This window comes from Henckelia pumila, chromosome 2, assembly GCF_033568475.1.
Source record: "Henckelia pumila isolate YLH828 chromosome 2, ASM3356847v2, whole genome shotgun sequence".
NCBI lineage: Eukaryota > Viridiplantae > Streptophyta > Magnoliopsida > Lamiales > Gesneriaceae > Henckelia > Henckelia pumila.
This window is the reverse complement of record NC_133121.1, coordinates 141,878,420-141,899,885: the sequence shown is the minus strand read 5'-3', so window position 1 is coordinate 141,899,885 and position 21,466 is coordinate 141,878,420. Positions and strand designations below refer to the sequence as shown.

The following is a 21,466-nucleotide window of genomic DNA, read 5'->3' as shown; positions in this document are numbered from 1 at the left end:
ATGCTGTATATTATTAATTTATTATGTCCTAACATCAAATTTGGAACAATGAAGACAAACTTGGAAAAATGAGCGTTTCCATGCATCTCGTGTTTATATATATTCGGAATGCCATAAGTTTCGCTTCCGAAATAATAACACAAAAATATTCCCATGGAGGACCGCAATGGGCCGGTCACCGGCTATCCCGTCCCCACCCACAACGGCCCATCCGCCGCCGCATATCCTTACGCCGCCGGTCCTCCTCCTCCTAATTCCTACTACAATTACCAGCCCAACCCTTATCATCACCAGCAGCAATATTACCAGCCCCAGCGAGCTTCGTGTCTCCGCTGCATCTTCGCCTTCGTGGTAGGAATCTGCCTCATCTTCGGCATAACCACCTTCATCATGTGGCTCGTTCTCCGCCCTCAGCTACCGGATTTCCATGTGGATTCCTTCTCCCTCTCCAATCTCACCTTCACCAACGGATCGTCACGCGTTTTCTTGATCTCCGAAATCCAGCTCACGGCGAGGAACCCTAACAGCAAATTGTCACTCTCCTACGATCACGTGGAGACCGCCGTCTATTACAAATTGGAGTCGCTATCGAAGACCGTGATCTCGCCGTTTTCACAAGAGACGAGGAAAGAGACATCTGTGGTGGCGAAATTCGCAGGCGATGGGGATTTCGTGGAGAAATGGGTGGTGGATGGGGTGAATGGAGAGATCGGAAAGAACGCGAATGTGGGTTTGAATTTGAGGATTGTTTCGTGGATCAACTTGGAGTCCAAGGCGTGGAAGAGTAGGAATATTTTGAAGGTGTTCTGCGCCAATTTGGCCGTCGGGATCCCCACCAACGGAAAGCCCGGCGGGCTGATTGGCGGCCCACGCCCTTGTCGTGTCGGAATTTGATCAGGTCACTCTTTCTTTTTTTTTTTTCCCAAATAAATTTTGTGTAAATTGATTTATAAATGTTTTTATTTTAATAATTAACAATTTATTTTAACTCACAATCTTAGCTATTTCAAATTCATTTCCACAATTATTTTATAAAAATGTTTTTTTTAACTAAAAAAATAATATATTTTGATTTTTCTTCGATTTTTAAAACATCAAAAAAACATAGAGTGTAGTTCCCTGCATGAGATGTTTAAAGTTGGTGGAGTAGGTTTGTAGGTGAACTCGTGAACTCTTGGTCAGAGGTACCAACATTTTTTTGGACCAGTCTGTCACACAAGACTTGTCTAGTCTGATTTATCTGACTAACGTAGTTTGCAGACTATTGCGTTAGTCCGAAAATCTACCTAATGCACACCGAAAGATAACAGTTACACATTCTTATGTCATAAAAAAAACATATGAATGTATGTTATCTTTTAAATTATAAAATTATCACAACAAAGAGAAAATAATGTATAACCATGTGTATGGCCGTTATTGTACATTAAATGTTAATCTTCCAGTTTTCTGATTGTCCCACGATTGATTAATTCAATGATTACTTCGTTCGAATTAGGTTTCTTAATTTATGATATAAGAAAATAGTGTTTGATGGATGTAGCCAAGAAATCCAGAGTTCTTGGCTTGCAAATTTGTTGAGCGGACCAAAATTTTGTTTAAGAAAAGTTGTAAATTGTTTTTCATAAATTATCTCAAACACAACCTTAACTTTTGACTTATCCAATTACTTTTGAAAGCATTTTTTTTTTTTTTTTTTTGATATTGCGGTGTGGTATTTACATAGTCTTGAACCGAGACATCTCCCAATCGTAGGAGATTGGTCACACCTGAGCTAAAAAGGTGAAAAGGGGGAAAAAAATATAGCAGGCCTCTTGTTAATAGTCTCACGGTCTTTTATTTGTGAGACATGTTAACTCTATCTATATTTACAATAAAAAGTAATATTTTGGTATAAAAAAGTAATATTTTTTCGTCGTTACTCACTAGAAAATTCGTTTTACAAAATTGACATGTGAGACACTATCACATTAGTTTCTATGTTAAAAAAAAAACTCATGAATCCTAGTTATTTCAAAGTCAATTTTGGGTTAGTTTGGATACAAAAGTCAATGACTTAAAAAAACACTTAAATAAGTCCAACCAAAGTACTTTTATTTAAAAACGCAGTATCGGTCTTAACGTTTGGATAAATGTTGAAAAAATATTTTTTTTAAAAAATAGAAACAGAAGCAAAAGCTAAAAAACCAAAATTTCTGGCTTTTAAAAAAGCTTTTATTTGCACTTACATAAGTATTTTTTTAAAAACGGTTGCTATAAACAAACGACTAAATTTTTAAAAAAATCATTTTTTTAAAAAAATAATTTCTTTTCTTCGATTGACTTCCGCAACCAAACACACTCATTATCTTGATAATATATTACAATAAAACTTCTATAATTTAAAAATCGATAAATAATAACTTCTTTAAAATAATATATTTTTGGTCTTCACTTGGGCCAATGCACTAAATTAATAATTTCAATAAATTAATAAGATAATAATTTTTCAAAAAACCTTCGTGTACATCTATATTATAAATCAATAATAATTCATAAAACTTATAAAAATAACCGGTACGTGAGGTATGATTCTATTGTTATTTGTTTTTGTATGAAATATAATTCTAGTAGTTTTTTCTGTTTATGTATTTAATTTAATTTGATTAATCAGTACAATTGTATTATTTAATTATTAAAATCAATGAATATTATATATATATATATATATATAAACACATATATATATAATCAAATTTTTATATATTAATTCAAATAATTATCAAGCATTGCTGAAGCAGGACATTTTATGTGATTAAATTTATGTTAGCAGAAATAAAAAAATTTGTTTTAAATTAATACATTATCAATTTATCAATTAATTGATATCTCTCTAAATTAATAAAATCATATGGATCTCAACATTATCAATTTATAGAAAATTTTAATGTAATTAAATCCATCTTCCTTTATTCTTTAAATATATAATAACAATAATAGTATGTTTTTTATGAGATGATGTTATAAATAAGGCGAATCAATACTGTCACGTCACATTTACAATATATGCTACTATTAAAATGTGAAACCATCTCAAATGAGTTTTTGTGTAAAGAGAATAATGATTCTGGTACCCCTATTATAAAAAAAAAAAAAAGAATGATGAAACTGGCCAAAAAGTTTCATGCATTTTTACATGTATTTATATTTACTAGCTAGCCACTAGTTGTTTAAGATTTTAAAAAAATAAAAATAGAAATAAATATTTTTTGGTTTATTTTAAAATCAATTTTTTAATTTAAAATGATATAATCAATTTTTGAAATAAAATTACATAATGTAATAAATAGAATAGAAAGATATTTATTATTAAATCCTGATATACTACAATCATGTTGATTTGATAAGCTGGGCGGATATTTTAGAAACATCAAAAACCTTTTTTTGTTATAAAATAAAGGAAAAACTAACCAAAGAATATGCAAAGAAAACAAGTAAATTTAATATATTGAATGTGTTACATGAGTGACCTATTTATAAGTACAAGAAACTGGAGATAAGATCAAATAAATTGATATGATCACGATTCTATATCATCTCTTTGAGATTTGAATATAACTCTATGATAACTCAATCTTTGATTATCTTGACATCCATAATATTATAACACTCCCCCTTGGATGTCAATCGACGGATGTGCCTCGTTAAAACCTTACTAGAAAAAACCCAATGGGATAAAAACCCAGCGAAGGAAAAAGAGTACAACATCCCTCGTTATTGCTAAACTGCCTCGTTAAAAACCTTGTCATGAAAAACCACTTGGGAAAAATCATGAACAAGGGAAAAAGAGTGCAGTTTGGATTAACTCCCCCTGTTGCGAACATCACTTGAAATCTCTAAGTCGCCGCATTCCGATCTTGTACACCAATTTCTCAAAAGTTGATGTGGGCAATGATTTTTTGAAAAAATCGGCCAGGTTATCACATGAGCAAATTTGTTGAACTTCAATATCACCTTTCTTTTGCAAATCATGGGTGAAAAAGAACTTGGGAGATATATGTTTTGTCCTATCGCCTTTGATATATCCATCTTTCAGTTGAGCAATACATGCCGCATTGTCTTCGTAGAGTATTGCCGCTATGTTTTTAGTAGAAGACAAGCCGCATTCCTCTTTAATACGATGAATCTTTGATCTCAACCAGACACATTCTCGACTAGCTTCATGGATTGCAAGTATTTTTGCATGATTTGATGAGGTAGCGACCATGGTTTGCTTCGTAGATCTCCAGGATATAGCCGTTCCACCATAAGTAAATAAGTACCCAGTTTGTGATTTTCCTTTATGTGGATCAGATAGATACCCAGCATCTGCATAACCAATCAATTGTAAATTACAAGCATTAGAATAAAATATATTACGAGTGCCCTGAAGATATCTAAATAAATGTTTAATTCCATTCCAATGCCTTCGTGTAGGAGAAGAACTATATCTTGCCAACAAATTTACAGCAAATGCTATGTCTGGTCTGGTGCTATTAGCAAGGTACATCAATGCACCAATTGCACTAAGATATGATACTTCTGGACCAAGTAGTTCTTCTTGTTTATCACGAGATCGAAAAATATCCTTTTCCACATCAAGGGATCGAACAACCATGGGCGAACTCAATGGATGGGCTTTATTCATATAAAATCGCTTCAACACTTTTTTTGTATATGTGGATTGATGGACTAAAATTCCATCCGTAGATGTTCAATTTGTAAACCAAGACAAAATTTTGTTTTGCCTAAATCTTTCATCTCAAATTCCCTTTTCAAGACATCAACTGTCTTTTCAAGTTCTTCGGGACTTCCAATGATATTTAAATCATCAACATATACAGCAATAATGACAAAATTTGATCCATTCTTTTGAATAAAAACACATGGGCAAATTGGATCATTTTTGTAGCCTTCTTTCAACAAATAGTCGCTAAATCTCTTGTACCACATGCGCCCAGATTGTTTTAGTCCATACAAGGATCTTTGTAGTTTAATGGAGCAAACATTTGCAAAATTTGAAGCTAATGCTTCTGATATCTTAAATCATTCAGGGATTTTCATGTATATCATTATCAAGTTTTCCGTACAAGTATGCAGTAACAACATTCATAAGACGCATTTCAAGTCTTTCTTGTGCGGCCATGCCAAGAAGATATCGAAATGTAATTGCATCCATCACAGGAGAGTACGTCTCTTCATAATCAATGCCGGGTCTTTGAGAAAAACCTTGTGCTACTAATCGAGATTTATTTCTAGTCACTTCGTTTTTCTCATTTCGTTTTCGTACAAAAACATTTCGTTTTCGTACAAAAACCCATTTACAACCCACGGGAATTACCTCTTTTGGTGTTTGGACAACAGGTCCCAAAACCTCACGTTTTGCTAGTGAGTTTAACTCTTCTTGTATTGCCTTTTTCCAATTTGGCCAATCATGTCTATTACGACATTCAGTAACAGATTTAGGATCTAGATCATCATCTTCATTAACAACATCAAATGCCATGGCATATGCAAACTTATTGTCGACAATAATTTTTGCTCGATTTAATCGTTTCCCCGTTTTGACATAATTTATCGAGATCTCTTCATTGTCAAGTACTTGAACTTAATTGGGGATTTGATGATCAACTTTTTCAGAGTTATCAATCAATGAATCAGATATATCAATATGTTGATTCATATTATTTGCTCCTTTTCTTTTTCGTGGATTTTTGTCTTTGGACCCAATTGATCTACCACGCTTGAGTCGAGCAATTAACTCATCATTTGATGTTTCTTTGGGAACATCAATATGTGCTGGAGCATTAGCAGCCGGTAAGTATGACTTGGTCACCCTTTTCACATCACTAAGGTAATTTATTTGCAATATTTTTCAAGTGGACTATTCTTTGAACTTCAAGTTCACATTCACTTGCCCGATGATCAAATTGATGTAGTGATGCATTCCAAGTTAATTCACTTGGTGATCTCATATTTTCTCCCCCTAATGTTGGAAATTTTGTTTCATCAAAATGACAATCGGCAAATCGTGCCGTGAAAATATCTCCCGTTATGGGCTCTAAATATTTGATAATCGAGGGAGAATCATATCCAACATATATTCTCAACCTCCTTTGAGGACCCATTTTAGTGCGTTGTGGTGGACTAATTGGAACATACACCGCACACCCAAAAATTCTTATATGAGAAATATTAGGCTCTTGGCCAAAAACTAATTGTAAAGGGGAGAATTCATGATAACTAGTTGGTCTGATGCGTATAAGTGTTGCTGCATGCAAAATAGCATGTCCCCAAATTGACGTTGGGAGTTTTGTTCTCATCATTAATGGTCTAGCTATTAATTGTAGACGTTTAACCAATGACTCAGCGAGACCATTTTGTGTATGAACATGAGCAACAAAATGTTCAACAATTATCCCAATTGACATGCAATAGTCATTAAAAGTTTGGGATGTGAATTCACCGGCATTATCAAGACGAATCCTCTTAATAGGATATTCTGGGAATTGTGCTCTTAATCGAATTATTTGAGCCAATAATCTAGCAAACGCTAAGTTGCGAGATGATAGTAAACATACATGTGACCATCTTGTTGATGCATCAATCAAAACCATAAAATATCTAAATGGTCCACATGATGAGTGAATTGGTCCACAAATATCACCTTGTATTATTTTCAAAAATGTAGGTGATTCAATACCAACTTTAGTCGGTGAAGGCCTAATAATTAATTTGCCTTGAGAACATGCATCACATAAGAATTCTTTAAAATTTAGAACCTTCTTGTTCTTTAATTGATGTCCATGTGAATTTTCTATAATTTTTCGCATAATTGTAGAACCAGGATGTCCCAAACGGTTATGCCAAGACATAAACGTATTCATATCAATGACTTTTTGGTCAACTGTGACATTGATCTCTACTACATTTATTTTTGTGTAGTATAAGCCAGAAGTAAATGTCGGTAATTTTTTAACAATGTATTTCTTTCCCGACATTTCTTTCGTTATAAAAAGATATTCTTTTCCTTCTTGGTTTACAGTCTCAACATGATATCCATTCCGTCGGATATCTTGAAAGCTCAATAAATTCTTTTGAGACTTAGGAGAGAATAATGCATTATTGATAACAAAATGTGTCCCTCCATGTAATATAATATTTGCTCTTCCGGAGCCTTCAATAATGCTTGTACTACCACAAATTGTGTTGACATTACTTTTTCTCATTTGCAAATATGAGAAATATTTATCCTTCTTAAATATAGAATGCATTGTCGCACTATCAACAAGACATAAATCTCCATCATTGACTTCATGTCCAAAGTCCATATTCTATTCAAAATAATAAAATTAATAAGAAAAAAAATATTCATAATAAAGACAATATGAAATAAATAACTTTTATTCATAATAAAAACAATTAAACCAACTTAATATTGTTAAATAAAAATAACTCAAAAACATTCCACTTAAATAAATCCAAACATATAACTAAACGATAGATAAAATATTTAATAATTCTGCACGTTGCCATCTCCAATCAAATGATCAATTCTCCCATCTGGGTCTTCAAAGAAATCAGAGACATCGAAAGGTGCTGAGAAGGATGGGACTTGGCTTAAATCTTCACCTTGATAAATAAAATTAGTCTCTATATCTCTTGCCTTTTCTTTTGATGCTTGGTAGAGATCAACAAGGTGTTTGGGCGTACGACAATTTTGATACCAATGCCCTTTTATTCCACATCTATAGCACTCATTTTCTGATTTCTTTGGCATATTATTTTGACCAATTTCAACTTTCTTTGCTTGGCCATTACCCCATTTTTTATTTTTTTCAATAGCACGTGTTGAAATGAGTTTATCACATAAATTTTTTTTTAGTGAGGTTAAATTGTCAACGTGTAATTTTAAAAATATTAGTTTTAAGTTTCCAAATGGAGAGATTATGTACACTCCAAATTTTTTAATCACACTTCAACCTATCTTTTCAATTCATTTTAAAGAGACCACACAATTAATATGCCTTATTACTCTTATTAATTTTTGTAGCATAATATATGCATCCAATAAAACCTCTATTATGTTATAAATCATCATAGAAATAGAGAGATGATTATAGAGAATTCATGAGAGAAGAGAGAATTCATATGAGTCAATACTCAGGTGCAAATTTTATTGAACTCAATCACCCCTATTTATAGGAAAAGATTACAAGATATTAATGATATCACATACCCGGGATGACGATACCCTGGGTGGATTGGACCCGAAAAGATGGTATTAGCCTCTCGGGACAGCGGAGCAGGTCCTAGCCCGACTATCTTTAGGAAGTGTGATGATATCACATACCCGGGATGACGTTACCCCGGGTAGGATTGGACCCGGAAAGATGGTATTAGCCTCTCGGGACAACGGAGCAGGTCCTAGCCCAACTATCTTTAGGAAGTGTGATGATATCACATACCCGGGATGACGATACCCCGGGTGGATTGGACCCGGAAAGATGGTGTAACTACGACATGTTAAAGAACCTGGGACTGGGGGGCAGTAACCTGGGATCTGCAAGAAAGGCTTAACCTGAGAGGTCTTAGCATCCGGACCGATACAGGAGATCGAAAGGGGCCTGGGAGCTAGAACCTCCCAGAGTAAGCCTTCGGAAATTAGGAAAGGAAAGGAACACCAGTGGGGCCCCGGCCTTTCTATTTTTAGGGCCAGGAAACGGCCACGTTTATTTGAAGTATGTCAGGGTCAAATCACAAATCCAATCATTACTAAACACGAGCCAAAGGAATGGGCTCTGTCCGGAAATTATGGTGGTCTAAATCACACGTGATAACCATCTTATCACCCTAAAAGTTGTCAGTAAGGCCATACCCAGTAATCATTGAGGACCCGGGTGGGCGAGTATAAAAGCCCATTCTGGGGGGCAAAAGAAGGGGAGGTAGAACTTCGTCTCAAAATGGACAAGATATTCATATATTGTGTATCTTCACTTACCTTTTTCCGCTCGGGAATTTACCCATCCCCGGGTAGTCATTTTGTGATAATCACATCATTGGCGCCGTCTGTGGGAAACTTAAGTCTAAGGCGTAGATATGACCATCATCGATGATCCTAAAAGCTCTCGTCGAGCAGTGGCTGCAATCCAGGAGCAAGTGGACGCTATGGTAGACGCGGCTCTACAAAGAATCATGGCGATACAACAAGGAGAAAAGGAGGGCCAAAGGAAGGAAAAAGAAAAAGAAGTAGAAGGGGAAGGAGAGCCAGAACCGAGGCCCGAGAAAGAAAAAAGTAAAGGCATACACGTGGAGGATGAGGGAAATTCATATGCGGGATCGGCAAATGTCACCCCGGCCTTTTCTTTTGATGCTTGGTAGAGATCAACAAGGTGTTTGGGCGTACGACAATTTTGATACCAATGCCCTTTTATTCCACATCTATAGCACTCATTTTCTGATTTCTTTGGCATATTATTTTGACCAATTTCAACTTTCTTTGCTTGACCATTACCCCATTTTTGATAATTTGTATTCTTTTGATTGCTATGACTATAGTCACGTGGCTCTTCATGCCCACGATTATACGGATGAAAGCGTCCTCGATGGTGCTCACGGCCACGGCCACGGCCACGTCCATGACCATGACCACTACCACGACCAAATTCGGTCTTATTTTGTATTCTTTTTTCATCATGCATCGCCACATTCACTTCAGGGAATGGGTTGGCTCCAGTGGGACGAATTTCATGATTTTTCATCAATAATTCATTATTTTGCTCAGCCACAAGCAAACATGAAATCAATTCAGAATATTTTTTGAAGTCTTTCTATCTATACTGCTGTTGCAGGAGAATATTAGAGGCATGAAACGTGGAATATGTTTTTTCCAATAAATTATCATCAGTTATTTTTTCTCCACACAATTTCAATTGTGAACTGATGCGAAATAATGCAGAATTATATTCACTTACAGACTTAAAATCTTGTAAGCGCAAATGCATCCAATCATAGCCTGCTTTTGGGAGAATCACCGTCTTTTGATGACTATATCTCTCTTTCAAATTATTCCACAGATCAAAAGGATCTTTTATCGCCAAATACTCAATTTTCAAACCATATCATGAAGATGGTGACAAAGGAATATCATAGCCTTTGCACGGTTTTGCGGTGATTCATTATTTTCATCTTTGATTGTATTTCCAATACCCATAGCATCTAGATGTATTTCAGCATCTAGTATCCAAGAGAGATAATTCTTGCCGGAGATATCAAGAGCGACAAATTCAAGCTTTGAGATATTCGACATGATGAAATCTAAAAAAAAATTAAGAATCATATAATATTCATCAATAAATGATAAAATAAATTCGAACATGTATTTAAGATGATAATTCATGAAATAGACATAATTTAATAAAACAGACAAAATAATATGAGTTGTATTCATATATATGTTATGCTCATGCGTATGCGTAGATTTAATAAATCAAATCACCAATCAAAATGCTAAAATCTGATAATGATGTATAATCAAGTAGCCATGCTTTTAATTCAATGAATTTAACAAAACAAAGAAAACATAAATTAATGGAAGACATCCACGTAAGTTAACATATGCAGTTTAACAAATAAAAAGAAGATGATGAACTAGTCACGTGTCGCGAATGAAAAAAGCAAGCATTAAAAATTCACGAAGTGAACGATGAGATGCGTCTACTTTTCACGGTGATTTTTTGTTAAAAGTGATAGCAAATCGTGCTGATAACGTGTTATAAAATAAAAGAGAAACTAACCAAAGAATATGCAAAGAAAACAAGTAAATTTAATATATTGAATGTGTTACATGAGTAATCTATTTATAGGTACAAGAAACTGGAGATAAGATCAAATAAATTGATATGATCACGATTCTATATCATCTCTTTGAGATTTGAATATAACTCTATGATAACTCAATCTTTGATTATCTTGACATCCATAATATTATAACATTTTTAAGGATTTTATGATTATTTATGTAAATACCACGACCAATTCAATAATTTAAATTTTTGAGGAAACGCTTGTGATTTATTTATTTATTTATTATCAATAAAAGAGTCCTAGAGAGTTTCAAAAAAAAATAATAATAATAAAAAATAAAAGAGTCCTAGAGTTACAATAATTTCAATTAATAAATTGAGTATTATTATTTATTATAAATAAAAGAGACCTAGAATTGGAATCGAATATCGGTACGTATTGAAAACTGCATGCAGCAGTAGATTTCGCTTTGCTAACTGAAAAATCTCCGTGCATATAATTATTATAATTCCGATCGATGGAGGGCCGCAACGGACCTGTGACCGACTACCGGAGCTCCGCCTCCGCCGCCTATCCTCTTCCTAATTCCTTGTACAATTATCAGCCCAACCCTTACCATCACCGCCCAGTACCCCTCCCCGACGGCTCCACCAGACGCAAGTATATCTTACCCTTATTCTTGATTGCCTTGGTTGCGCTCTTCTTCGCGTTGTTTTATTACGAGAAAAGGCGACCCGATTTCCGGTTAGATTCGTTCTCCCTCTCAAATTTCACCATCACCAACGGATCCCACGTGTCCATGATCGCTCAAGTCAAGCTAACCGGTCGGAATCCCAACTACGCATATTCTCTGGACTACGATCACATCGTCACTTCAATCTGTTACAAACACCAGCAGCTTTCCCAGGCTTTCGTGCCGCCGTTTTCGCAGGAGAAGAAACACAAGACATCTCTGGTGGCCGAGTTCTCGGGTGATGGGATAATTGCTGTGGATAAATGGGTTGTGGATGGGATCCATTCAGAGATTGAAGCGAATAATGGGCGTGTTGGATTTGATTTCTGGCTCATTTCGTCCATTGCGTGGGACAACGATACGTCTCGTGCTGACACTTTGAAGGTGTTGTGCAGGGATTTGGCGGTCGACATTCCAACCAACGGAAGCGCCGCCGGCCGGCTCACCGCCAAACCAAAAACTTGCCAGGTGAGGAAAAGTCGTGATGCTCTTTCCGATGATTATGATTATGATTATGATTATTTAGTTGATCATGATTTTGTTGTGTGACGTTTCCCTCTTCATTGTTTTTAAAATTTTATAAATTTGTTTTTGGATGTGATTAAATTTAGATATGATTTGACAAAAATATCTAGCAATTAACTTTAAAAGACATCGATCTGACTACCTTAGAGTGAAAGTCTCAATGGATTTGTCAATGCTTAATTCTAAAACTTCTAGTTTTACGTTTTCCGACTATGCATGGAATGTTTATCGATCAGATCACTTAATTGACATGGTTTCGGATATGGCTGTAAACGAACCGAACTATAGCAAAATTTTAGTATTCGTGTTCGAGCTCGAGTTCGAATTGAGATATTCGAAGTTCGGCTCGAAGCTCGAAATTTTTTTTACTTTCGACTCGAGTTCGATTCGGTAGAGAGTTTGAGTTCGAGCTCGATTCAAATATATTATATAATATTTATATAATATTATCTAAATATAATATAATATTATTATATAAAAGTTCGCGAGCCGGCTCGCGAATTTTCGAACAAAATTTTTTAGACTTGAGTTCGGCTCGTATAATAGTTCGAGTTCGACTAGAGTTCAAAAAATTCGAATCCGAATCGAATATTTTTTCGAGCCGGCTCGAAATGTTCGCGAGTTGGCTCGGCTCGTTTACAGCCCTAGTTTCGAATCCTCAACAGGAAAATTCTTATGTGATAAACTGATGTAGCATTTCATGTTATATCAATCACTATCACTTATTGACGTGTGTTTTAATTTATATTTTAAAAGAAAACTATCATCTAATACAAACTTAACAAGCGAGAAATATATATAACGTATAATGTAACGTAGAAGATTGTTGAATTTTTCATCTACTTCGTTTTGTGGACCATTATATGCTACACTAATTAGATCATAACACTAGTCTAAAAAATTCTAGTTAATTCAGTAATTCTTTCCTTATTATATTTTCACGAATAAAAGAAATATTTTACATATTCGTGCATTTTACAAATTTAAAAAGAAGAAGAAAGCATAATCGATTTATTAAAAAATGTTTAAATATTTTAAATTACTTCTTATTGTTTTAGTTTAATGGATTAGTTATATTTTCAATAGTAATAACAAATTTGATGATAATATATTAAATGTTAAAATATAACTATACACAAAACCCAAAAACAATCCGGTTCACAGTTTTTTCCCATGTAATTTGCAATTAAACAATATAATTTGTTTGGAATTTGAATATTCTATATAAATAGTCAATGTAATAATTTCGCTCTTTATAGAAGTACAAAAATATAATAAAAATTTAGTAAAATTTAAAAAAATGGAACAATAAAAATACATCAAGAAAAGAAAAAAAAAGAAGTAAATAACAAACATTAATCCAATTCCAGTCACCATCTAGTAAAATGTTAAACTAATAATATAACAATCCTTCAAAAAAAAATATTTATATTATCTATACTATGTTATTAAATTTGAGACCTTTTAGTGTTATAGTTCATCATTCCAATATCAAATTTATTATAATTAATTTAATCTATTTTTATTTATTAAAGATAAGACTCATATACAAATTGCTTTGTAATCGTCACACCAAATTCTATTCACAAATATAACCCTTTGAGTAAACTTACATTTCACACGATTAGAGACAAAAGAAAGGGTAAAAAATTTAGAAATAAGGAGAAAAACTGTCGTGCCATCTCACAAACCGATCTTTACCCCATGATTGATAAATCAATCAACCATTCCAGAATCTACACGGAAAACTAATCAGATTTTTATTTTTAAAAAAAATAAAAAAATTTGCCACCATAAAATAATGAAGACGCCACGCTACAAAGGTAAATTGATCTTTTGTTCTCGATATAGGTATTCCACGAATTGCGACAATTGAACAGTTTTTTTTCTTTCCTTTTTTCTTTCATTTAGGTTGAGCTGGACATCAACATGGTGGAATACATACTATTGTCTTAGTTCTTAGAAAGACTGGACATCAACGTCATTGAAAATGATAGTATATGTTAAATGAGATTTGGACTTAACTCATTTTAAAAGTTAGCTCAAGAGGAGAGATTTGTCTTTGTCCATATATTAAACTTCAATGCTATTTACCCAACCGATTGGACAAACTTAACACACCCACACCTCTTTCACGCCCAAGAATGAAACAACTGGAATATTGAGACATTAACGGGTGACCCAACTATGGGTATTTCAGCACATAATGGTTGAACCCGAGCTCCGATACCATGTTAAAAAATGAGACTTAAACTTAATTCACCCCAAAAGCTAGCTCAAAGGATGTGAGGGCCCGTGCTCCTGATTAATGTTTAATGACCAAACAACCAGGATTAATTAATGTAAACAACGAGAACAAGTAAAAATTTTCCTTTTGGAGCCTACAAAATTTTCGGCATGAACTCCTCGTAAATAGGACATCCCGAAAAATCCAAACAACACAACAATCTGTTATACTCGAAAATAGAGTCACATTTAAAAAACACAAATTCTACAGCCGCACTGGCCAGGACTAAAACACAATCAAGCCGACAAGGCTTAAACACATAAACAACAATCCCAAACAATGTATAAATATCAATACATTTACACGGGGCATCTCCCCGGCAAATAGAATGATTCCAAAATAATATCATAATATCTGGGACACAATGACAACAACTCGATACCACTCACTGGGCTCCGCTAGCAAAAGCTCTGCCAATTACACTTGGACCACTTGTAGAACCTGCCATGGTAAAAACAACCACAGCAGCCCCCAAGGGACAGAGGTCAAACCCCAGTACGCAAAATCAAATAAATTACAGCAAAAACAATTGACATGTAATAATACCAAGCACAATGCAATGCAATGATATGCAATGAGTGAAATGGTAACAATGAAATAACGGATACCACGTGGAGTACCAACGAATAACATCATCAACAGTGGCCACCAGTGCCAGGAATGCATCATCAAATCGCCGCCCGTCCATGCACATAGCTTTGGGAATTCGGTTTGCAAGGCCGCTCGTCCCAAGCTGTCATCTGGGAATGTGGCTAATCCTATACCACTCGTCCCTATGATGACTCAATTAAGCTCAATAGGTCAACATGAATAGCCGTCAAAGGAGTCAAGGCTCAACATGCTAAGTCATTAGATTAATATGTCTAGTTGACGAATATCCATTTTTAATTTATTTATAAAGAAAATATATTATTTATTTAAAAAGAGTAACTAGGGATAATTACTCAACTCAGCACATAATCTCAGAATTATGCATGAATGTACATAAAAATCATCCAAGACATACAAGCAAGTAACAACCACTTAACACGATTACATGATGTTATACGCATTATAAATTCGCAAGTAACAAACCACTTACATTTAACATGATTACATGACGTTATAAGTCTTCCCATGCATATAAGCAAATAAAATGCCGATTTTATACGTACCTCACAATCAAATAAATTACCACAATAATTCTTACGAATCTCGGTGTATTTCTGGTTTATTTCAAACCTGTGGCAATTATCATTTCCATCAATTCTAACATATATATCAACTTCCAAATAAACAATTCAAATATATAATCCTAAGGTCGAAAATGCCCAAATTAATATTCAATTTTTTTTGAAAAACGCCAATAATTTTCAGAACTATTATATATTAATTCTTAGGCATTCCAAGACCCAAATATTCAATAATTCAACTTAATAAATCGAAAATCCCTAATATAAATATTATGAAATTTTGAAATAAATACCAAAAAAATAAGAAATTAGATATATACCTCCAGTCGGTTGGTAACTAGCTGTTTTCTTGTCTTTTAGTTCACTGTAAGAAGGTACACTTTGGTTGCGTAGATCTGAGTCTTATCTGTTTACTAGAAACCTTTGGTTAATAGCTTTAACTAGTTCATGAAGAGCATTTGCTGATATGCTCTTCTGCTTCTGCTTCTGCACTTTTTCTGCTCTTCTTCTTACTTATTTTGATCTGCTTTCTCTTCTACTTCTGATTTTGCTTCCAATTGTTTATATATCAAGTTGATGTCTGAAGTACTTTTTGTCAAATACTAAAACTCATATATTTGATATACTAACAATAAGACATTAATGGATCTCATATTTTTTTGTCCGATATTTGACTGAATTTATACAAAAAATTAATTAATGCATCATTATATTATCCTAATATATTGATTTGTTATCATTATATTATTCATCGATCCCTCATTATCGCACCCACGAATCAAGCGGTTTTTGGTGTATAAAAATTTGTTGTTATGAGCCCTAAACTGATAGATCGTAGGCAATGAAAAGATACAAACTTATTACTTTTCAACTCCGAAAAGTTCGATTTTCTAACCCCTAAAGTCACATTCCGACTAGGACTTGAAATCTTCAAATTTTTTCCAGCCTACAAATTTGTATTTGCAACTCTAAAAATTAGTTCAAGTTATCAAAATATGCAATAATTATTGAAATAATATATGTAGAAATAATCTTAAATTTCGCAGCAAATCGAGTTCCCTATTTTATTGGTCAATCAATAATAACATTAGTTTAGGGAAATTAAATTAATAATTTAGAAAAAAATAATAAAATAATAATTTTCCATAGATGAAACGAGTCAATCTTGCTCAGTCATATTTATAATAAGATGCAATAATTTTGATGTAAAAATAATATTTTTTTACCGGTGAATCAATAAGATATATGTGTCACAAAATTGATATATGAGTTCATCTCATGTGAAGCTGATCAAAGAGTACGTACTTTCATGCATTTTTACATGTATTTAAATTTTCTATCCACTCGTTGCATGTATAAGCATTCGTATAACTAAATAAATGCTCTTTGGTTTATTTTAAAATAAAATTTATCAATTTTTAAAAACTAAATGATATAATCCAATTTTTGAAATTGAAATGATCCGGTAGTAGATAGAATGAAAAGAGATTTGCAATTAATAAATACATAGTCAAGTATGAAATATAAACAGTAATATCGGTATGCATTGAAAACCCCAGCAGAAGATTTCGCTTGCAAACTGAAAGATCTCCGTGTCCGCGTTATTATTATTATTATTATTCCGATCGATGGAGGGTTTTCGCAACGGACCTGTGACCGACCACCGGAGCTCCGCCGCCGCGGTCTTTCCTCTCCCTAATTCCTTGTACAATCACCACCCACCCCTCCCCGACGATTCCGACCGGGGCAAGCCCACCATATGGGTGTATGTATTACTCGTGGCGGCAATATTATTCTCGTTTGCCTTTATTGCGCTCTTCTTCTTCGTGTTGGATTATTTCGAGGAAAAGCGACCCGATTTCCGGTTAGATTCGTTCTCCCTCTCAAATTTCACCATCACCAACGGATCCCACGTGTCCATGATCGCTCAAGTCAAGCTAACCGCTCGGAATCCCAACTACGCATATTCTCTGGACTACGATCACATCGTAACTTCAATCTGTTACAAACACCAGCAGCTTTCCCATGCTTTCGTGCCGCCGTTTTCGCTGAAGAAGAAACACAAGACATCTCTGGTGGCCGAGTTCGCGGGTGATGGGATGATTGCTGTGGATAAATGGGTTGCGGATGGGATCCATGCAGAGATCGGAGCCAATGGGCGTGTTGGATTTGATTTCTGGTTCATCTCGTCGATTGCGTGGGCCAACGATACGTCTACTGCTGACACTTTGAAGGTGTGGTGCAGGGATTTGGCCGTCGATATTCCCACCAACGGAAGCGCCGCCGGAAGGCTCACCGGCAAACCCAAAACTTGCCAGGTGGGGGAAGGTAGTGATTCTCGTAATTATCTTTCCGATTACTATGATTAGATTATTTTTTAAATTTGTTTTTGGATGTGATTAAATTTAGATAAGATTTTAGGACAAAAACTATTATTAGACGAGTCTTTTATATGAATTATCTATTAAAAAATAATTTATTTTTTGAAACGAATCTATGAGTTATCCATTAAAAAGTAATATATTTTATGTCAAAAGTATTACTTATTATTGTAAATATGGGTAGAATTGACCCGTCTCACGAATGAAACCGTCTAGTATTGTGAACTCTCAATGGATTTATCATAATAATTTTTTTTTCGAAAATTGTATATTATCTTTACGAATATGATTAATTATGATTAGATGATCATTTTTGTTTCATTATTCCTTCTTGTTTTGCATTGGTATGACCATATCGAGTTTGATTTGAGAATAAACTAGTATTTTATTTGTGCAATGCACAGAGTGTTATAGTTATTGATAATAATTAGTAAATATGAATGCTTGAATAAATAATTCAAATATCAATAAATTAAGGTTGTGTTCGGATAAAAGTATTTAAAATCTATGGATTTAAATGTTTTTTCAATATTATTTAAATAACTATAAATAAATCAAATCCATCTTGATATTTCACTACAAGAAAAACCGGAAACGACAACGGATATAATCCGTTGTCGTAGGGGTCAAAAAACCGTTGTACTTTTATGTGTTGTCGTAAGTATAACATACGAAAACGGTTTATATCCGTTGTGGATTCCAACATATGACAACGGATATGCAACATTAAATATCTGTTGTCGTACACACTTTTTGACCACGGTTTATAACCCTTGTCTTAAGTTGTCTTTTACGACAGTTATAAACCGTTGTCTATGTTGGCATACGACAACAAATTTGCAACACTTTATATCTGTTGTCGTATGTTGAGAAATAACCACATTTTAAAAATGATGTCTTATGTAGGTGTACGACAACACATATGCAACTTCTTATATCCGTTGTCGTTTGCTTATTATTCAACCACGTTTTAAAACCGTTGTCGTATATTATTTTTAACAACAATTTATAACCATTGTCTTAAATTGCCTTTTCACAACAGTTAATATTCACAATGAATTCAAAAACCATTGTCTATTTTAATTAGTGGTATAATACCCATACAAAATAAAATATTTACTACAAGCATAAAATATGTGAAATAATATTTCGTGCCGCCGTTTTCGCTGAAGAAGAAACACAAGACATCTCTGGTGGCCGAGTTCGCGGGTGATGGGATGATTGATGTGGATAAATGGGTTGTGGATGGGATCCATTCAGAGATTGGAGCGAATGGGCGTATTGGATTTGATTTCTGGCTCATCTCGTCGATTGCGTGGGACAACGATACGTCTCGTGCTGACACTTTGAAGGTGTGGTGTAGGGATTTGGCCGTAGAGGGTGCCGCCGGCAGGTTCACCGGCAAACCAAAAACTTGTCAGGTGGGTAAAGGTGGTGATGTTCGTAATTATGCAATTAACCCTTTATCTTTACGACTAGGATTAATTATGATTAGATGATTTTTTGCATTGGTATGATCCGTATCGAGTTTTATTTGAGATGTGATTTGTTTTGGATGTGATTAAATTTAGACATGATTTGACAAAAACATCTAGCAATTAAATTTAGATGAGATTTTAGTACCGTCAAGTCTCAATGATTTATCATAATAATTTTTGTTTTTCAACATAAAAGATTATGTTTCAATTATCACAAGTTCGATTCTTTTCGGGAGCACGTGTTGAAATGAGTTTATCACATAAATTTTTTTCTAGTGAGGTTAAATTGTCTACGCCTAATTTTAAAAATTTTAGTTTTAAGTTTCCAAATGGAGAGAGTTATGTACACTCCAAATTTTTTAATCACACTTCAACCTATTTTTTCAATTCATTTTAAAGAGAGCACACAATTAATATGCCTTATTTACTCTTATTAATTTTTGTAACAAATAACATATGCATCCAATAAAACCTCTATTAAATATTCTTGAATTTTACTCGCAAAACTTCTCTTTTCTTCTTTTTTTTTTTTTTTTGAGTCAATTCATAAAATTTCACAACATTCTTTTTATTTCTTTCATTTATTTTTTCCCAAAAGTTACTATAATTAAAAATATTTTCTCTACATGCTAATTCTTTTATGTTCATATAATATTAATAATTTAATTAATACATTCAATATTTATTCTAATAAAATAATTTTAAAAATAAAAAATGTTATTTATATTCTAATTTTTATTTAAATATATTTTATTCAAATTTTTCAGAAAAATTATAAATGTATAGAATTTCAAAAATTAAATTTTTTTAACTCGATGAAAATTTAATTTAATTAATCCAAAAGAATTTTGAAAACATTATTTGTTTTCAAATTTTGAAAAGTTATGACACATGAGTTAATAAAGAAAACAAATTATGATTTAAATAAATTTTGCAACACAAATGACATTATTTCATATTAAAAATTAAACTAAATTGCATTTTCGAGACGATCCTACCGTGAAAATTTCAAGATAATCGAAATTGTTTTGGTCACGGTTGCATGTGAAATTCCACGCACCCTAGGGCGCGTGTAACGCCCCATCGGGTCTTTTCAGCGTGCTTATGTCCTCACTCACACGCACCCTGGAAAACTTTCCAGGGGGTCAACCATCCTAAAATTGCCCCAAGTCAAGCACGCTTAACTTTGGAGTTCTTATGTGATGAGCTCCCGAAAAAAAGATACATCTTCCTGATATGAATAGTACATATGAAATCTTTTAAGCACTCCTCAACCATATAGTCTCATACCTACACAGTCTCAGAATCCCTCTCATTCCGACACGGGATCGGTTCATTCATGTCTCCCTCCGCCTAGAAGCCTACCAGGAGCCGCTCATTGTCCGTGCAACCTCTTGGCACCGGCGATCACTCTCTGCCTCTTCAGGCCCGGGCATCACATGCCCACCAGCTTCCGCTTGGTTCGTCCCCGAACCATACCGTACTAAGAGAGGTCGGCTTTGATACCATTTGTAACGCCCCACCGGGTCTTTTCAGCGTGCTTATGTCCTCATTCACACGCACCCTGAAAAACTTCCCAGGGGACCACCCATCCTATAATTGCCCCAAGTCAAACACGCTTAACTTTGGAGTTCTTATGTGATGAGCTCCCGAAAAAAAGATGCACCTTCTTGATATGAATAGTACATATGAAATCTTTTAAGCCCTCCTCAACCATGTAGTCCCATACCTACACAGTCTCAGAATCCCTCTCATTCCGGCACGGGATCGGTTCATTCATGTCTCCCTCCGCCTAGAAGCCTACCAGGAGCCGCTCATTGTACGTGCAACCTTTTGGCACCGGCGATCACTCCCTGCTTCTTCAGGCCCGGGCGTCACAGCGCGTCAGATCAAAACTCTATATATATATATATATATATATATAGAGTTCTTTTATGATGCCCAACACTATATCCCCACTTCATGTCCACCATGTACAAGTCAACTCATCTATTGTACCGGTCAACTCATCTATTGTACATGGTGGGCATAAAGTGGGCATATAATGTTGGGCACCATAAAAGAAC

General features: G+C 34.3%; 4 protein-coding genes across 4 annotated transcripts; 3 read left to right on the top strand and 1 right to left on the bottom strand.

The window, feature by feature from the left end:
• The first annotated feature begins 34 nt into the window (after positions 1-34).
• Positions 35-1,010, top strand: LOC140885098 (NDR1/HIN1-like protein 2). Its single transcript, XM_073292027.1, has one exon. The coding sequence runs from the start codon at positions 154-156 to the stop codon at positions 892-894; it is 741 nt and encodes a 246-aa protein (XP_073148128.1). The 5' UTR covers positions 35-153; the 3' UTR covers positions 895-1,010.
• Positions 1,011-3,862: 2,852 nt separating this feature from the next.
• Positions 3,863-4,636, bottom strand: LOC140878571 (secreted RxLR effector protein 161-like). Its single transcript, XM_073282181.1, has one exon. The coding sequence runs from the start codon at positions 4,634-4,636 to the stop codon at positions 3,863-3,865; it is 774 nt and encodes a 257-aa protein (XP_073138282.1).
• A 6,705-nt stretch (positions 4,637-11,341) lies between these two features.
• LOC140878570 (uncharacterized) lies at positions 11,342-12,106 on the top strand. The gene has a single exon (XM_073282180.1). It carries the CDS (start codon positions 11,342-11,344, stop codon positions 12,104-12,106), a length of 765 nt encoding a protein of 254 aa, XP_073138281.1.
• Positions 12,107-17,169: 5,063 nt separating this feature from the next.
• Positions 17,170-17,910, top strand: LOC140878569 (uncharacterized). The gene has a single exon (XM_073282179.1). The coding sequence runs from the start codon at positions 17,170-17,172 to the stop codon at positions 17,908-17,910; it is 741 nt and encodes a 246-aa protein (XP_073138280.1).
• Positions 17,911-21,466: the final 3,556 nt, after the last annotated feature.

Bases quoted from the DNA above. Each gene is read 5' to 3' on its own strand.
- LOC140885098 (XM_073292027.1), top strand. From the start codon at position 154: ATGGAGGACCGCAATGGGCCGGTCACCGGCTATCCCGTCCCCACCCAC.
- LOC140878571 (XM_073282181.1), bottom strand. From the start codon at position 4,636: ATGGTTGTTCGATCCCTTGATGTGGAAAAGGATATTTTTCGATCTCGT.
- LOC140878570 (XM_073282180.1), top strand. From the start codon at position 11,342: ATGGAGGGCCGCAACGGACCTGTGACCGACTACCGGAGCTCCGCCTCC.
- LOC140878569 (XM_073282179.1), top strand. From the start codon at position 17,170: ATGGAGGGTTTTCGCAACGGACCTGTGACCGACCACCGGAGCTCCGCC.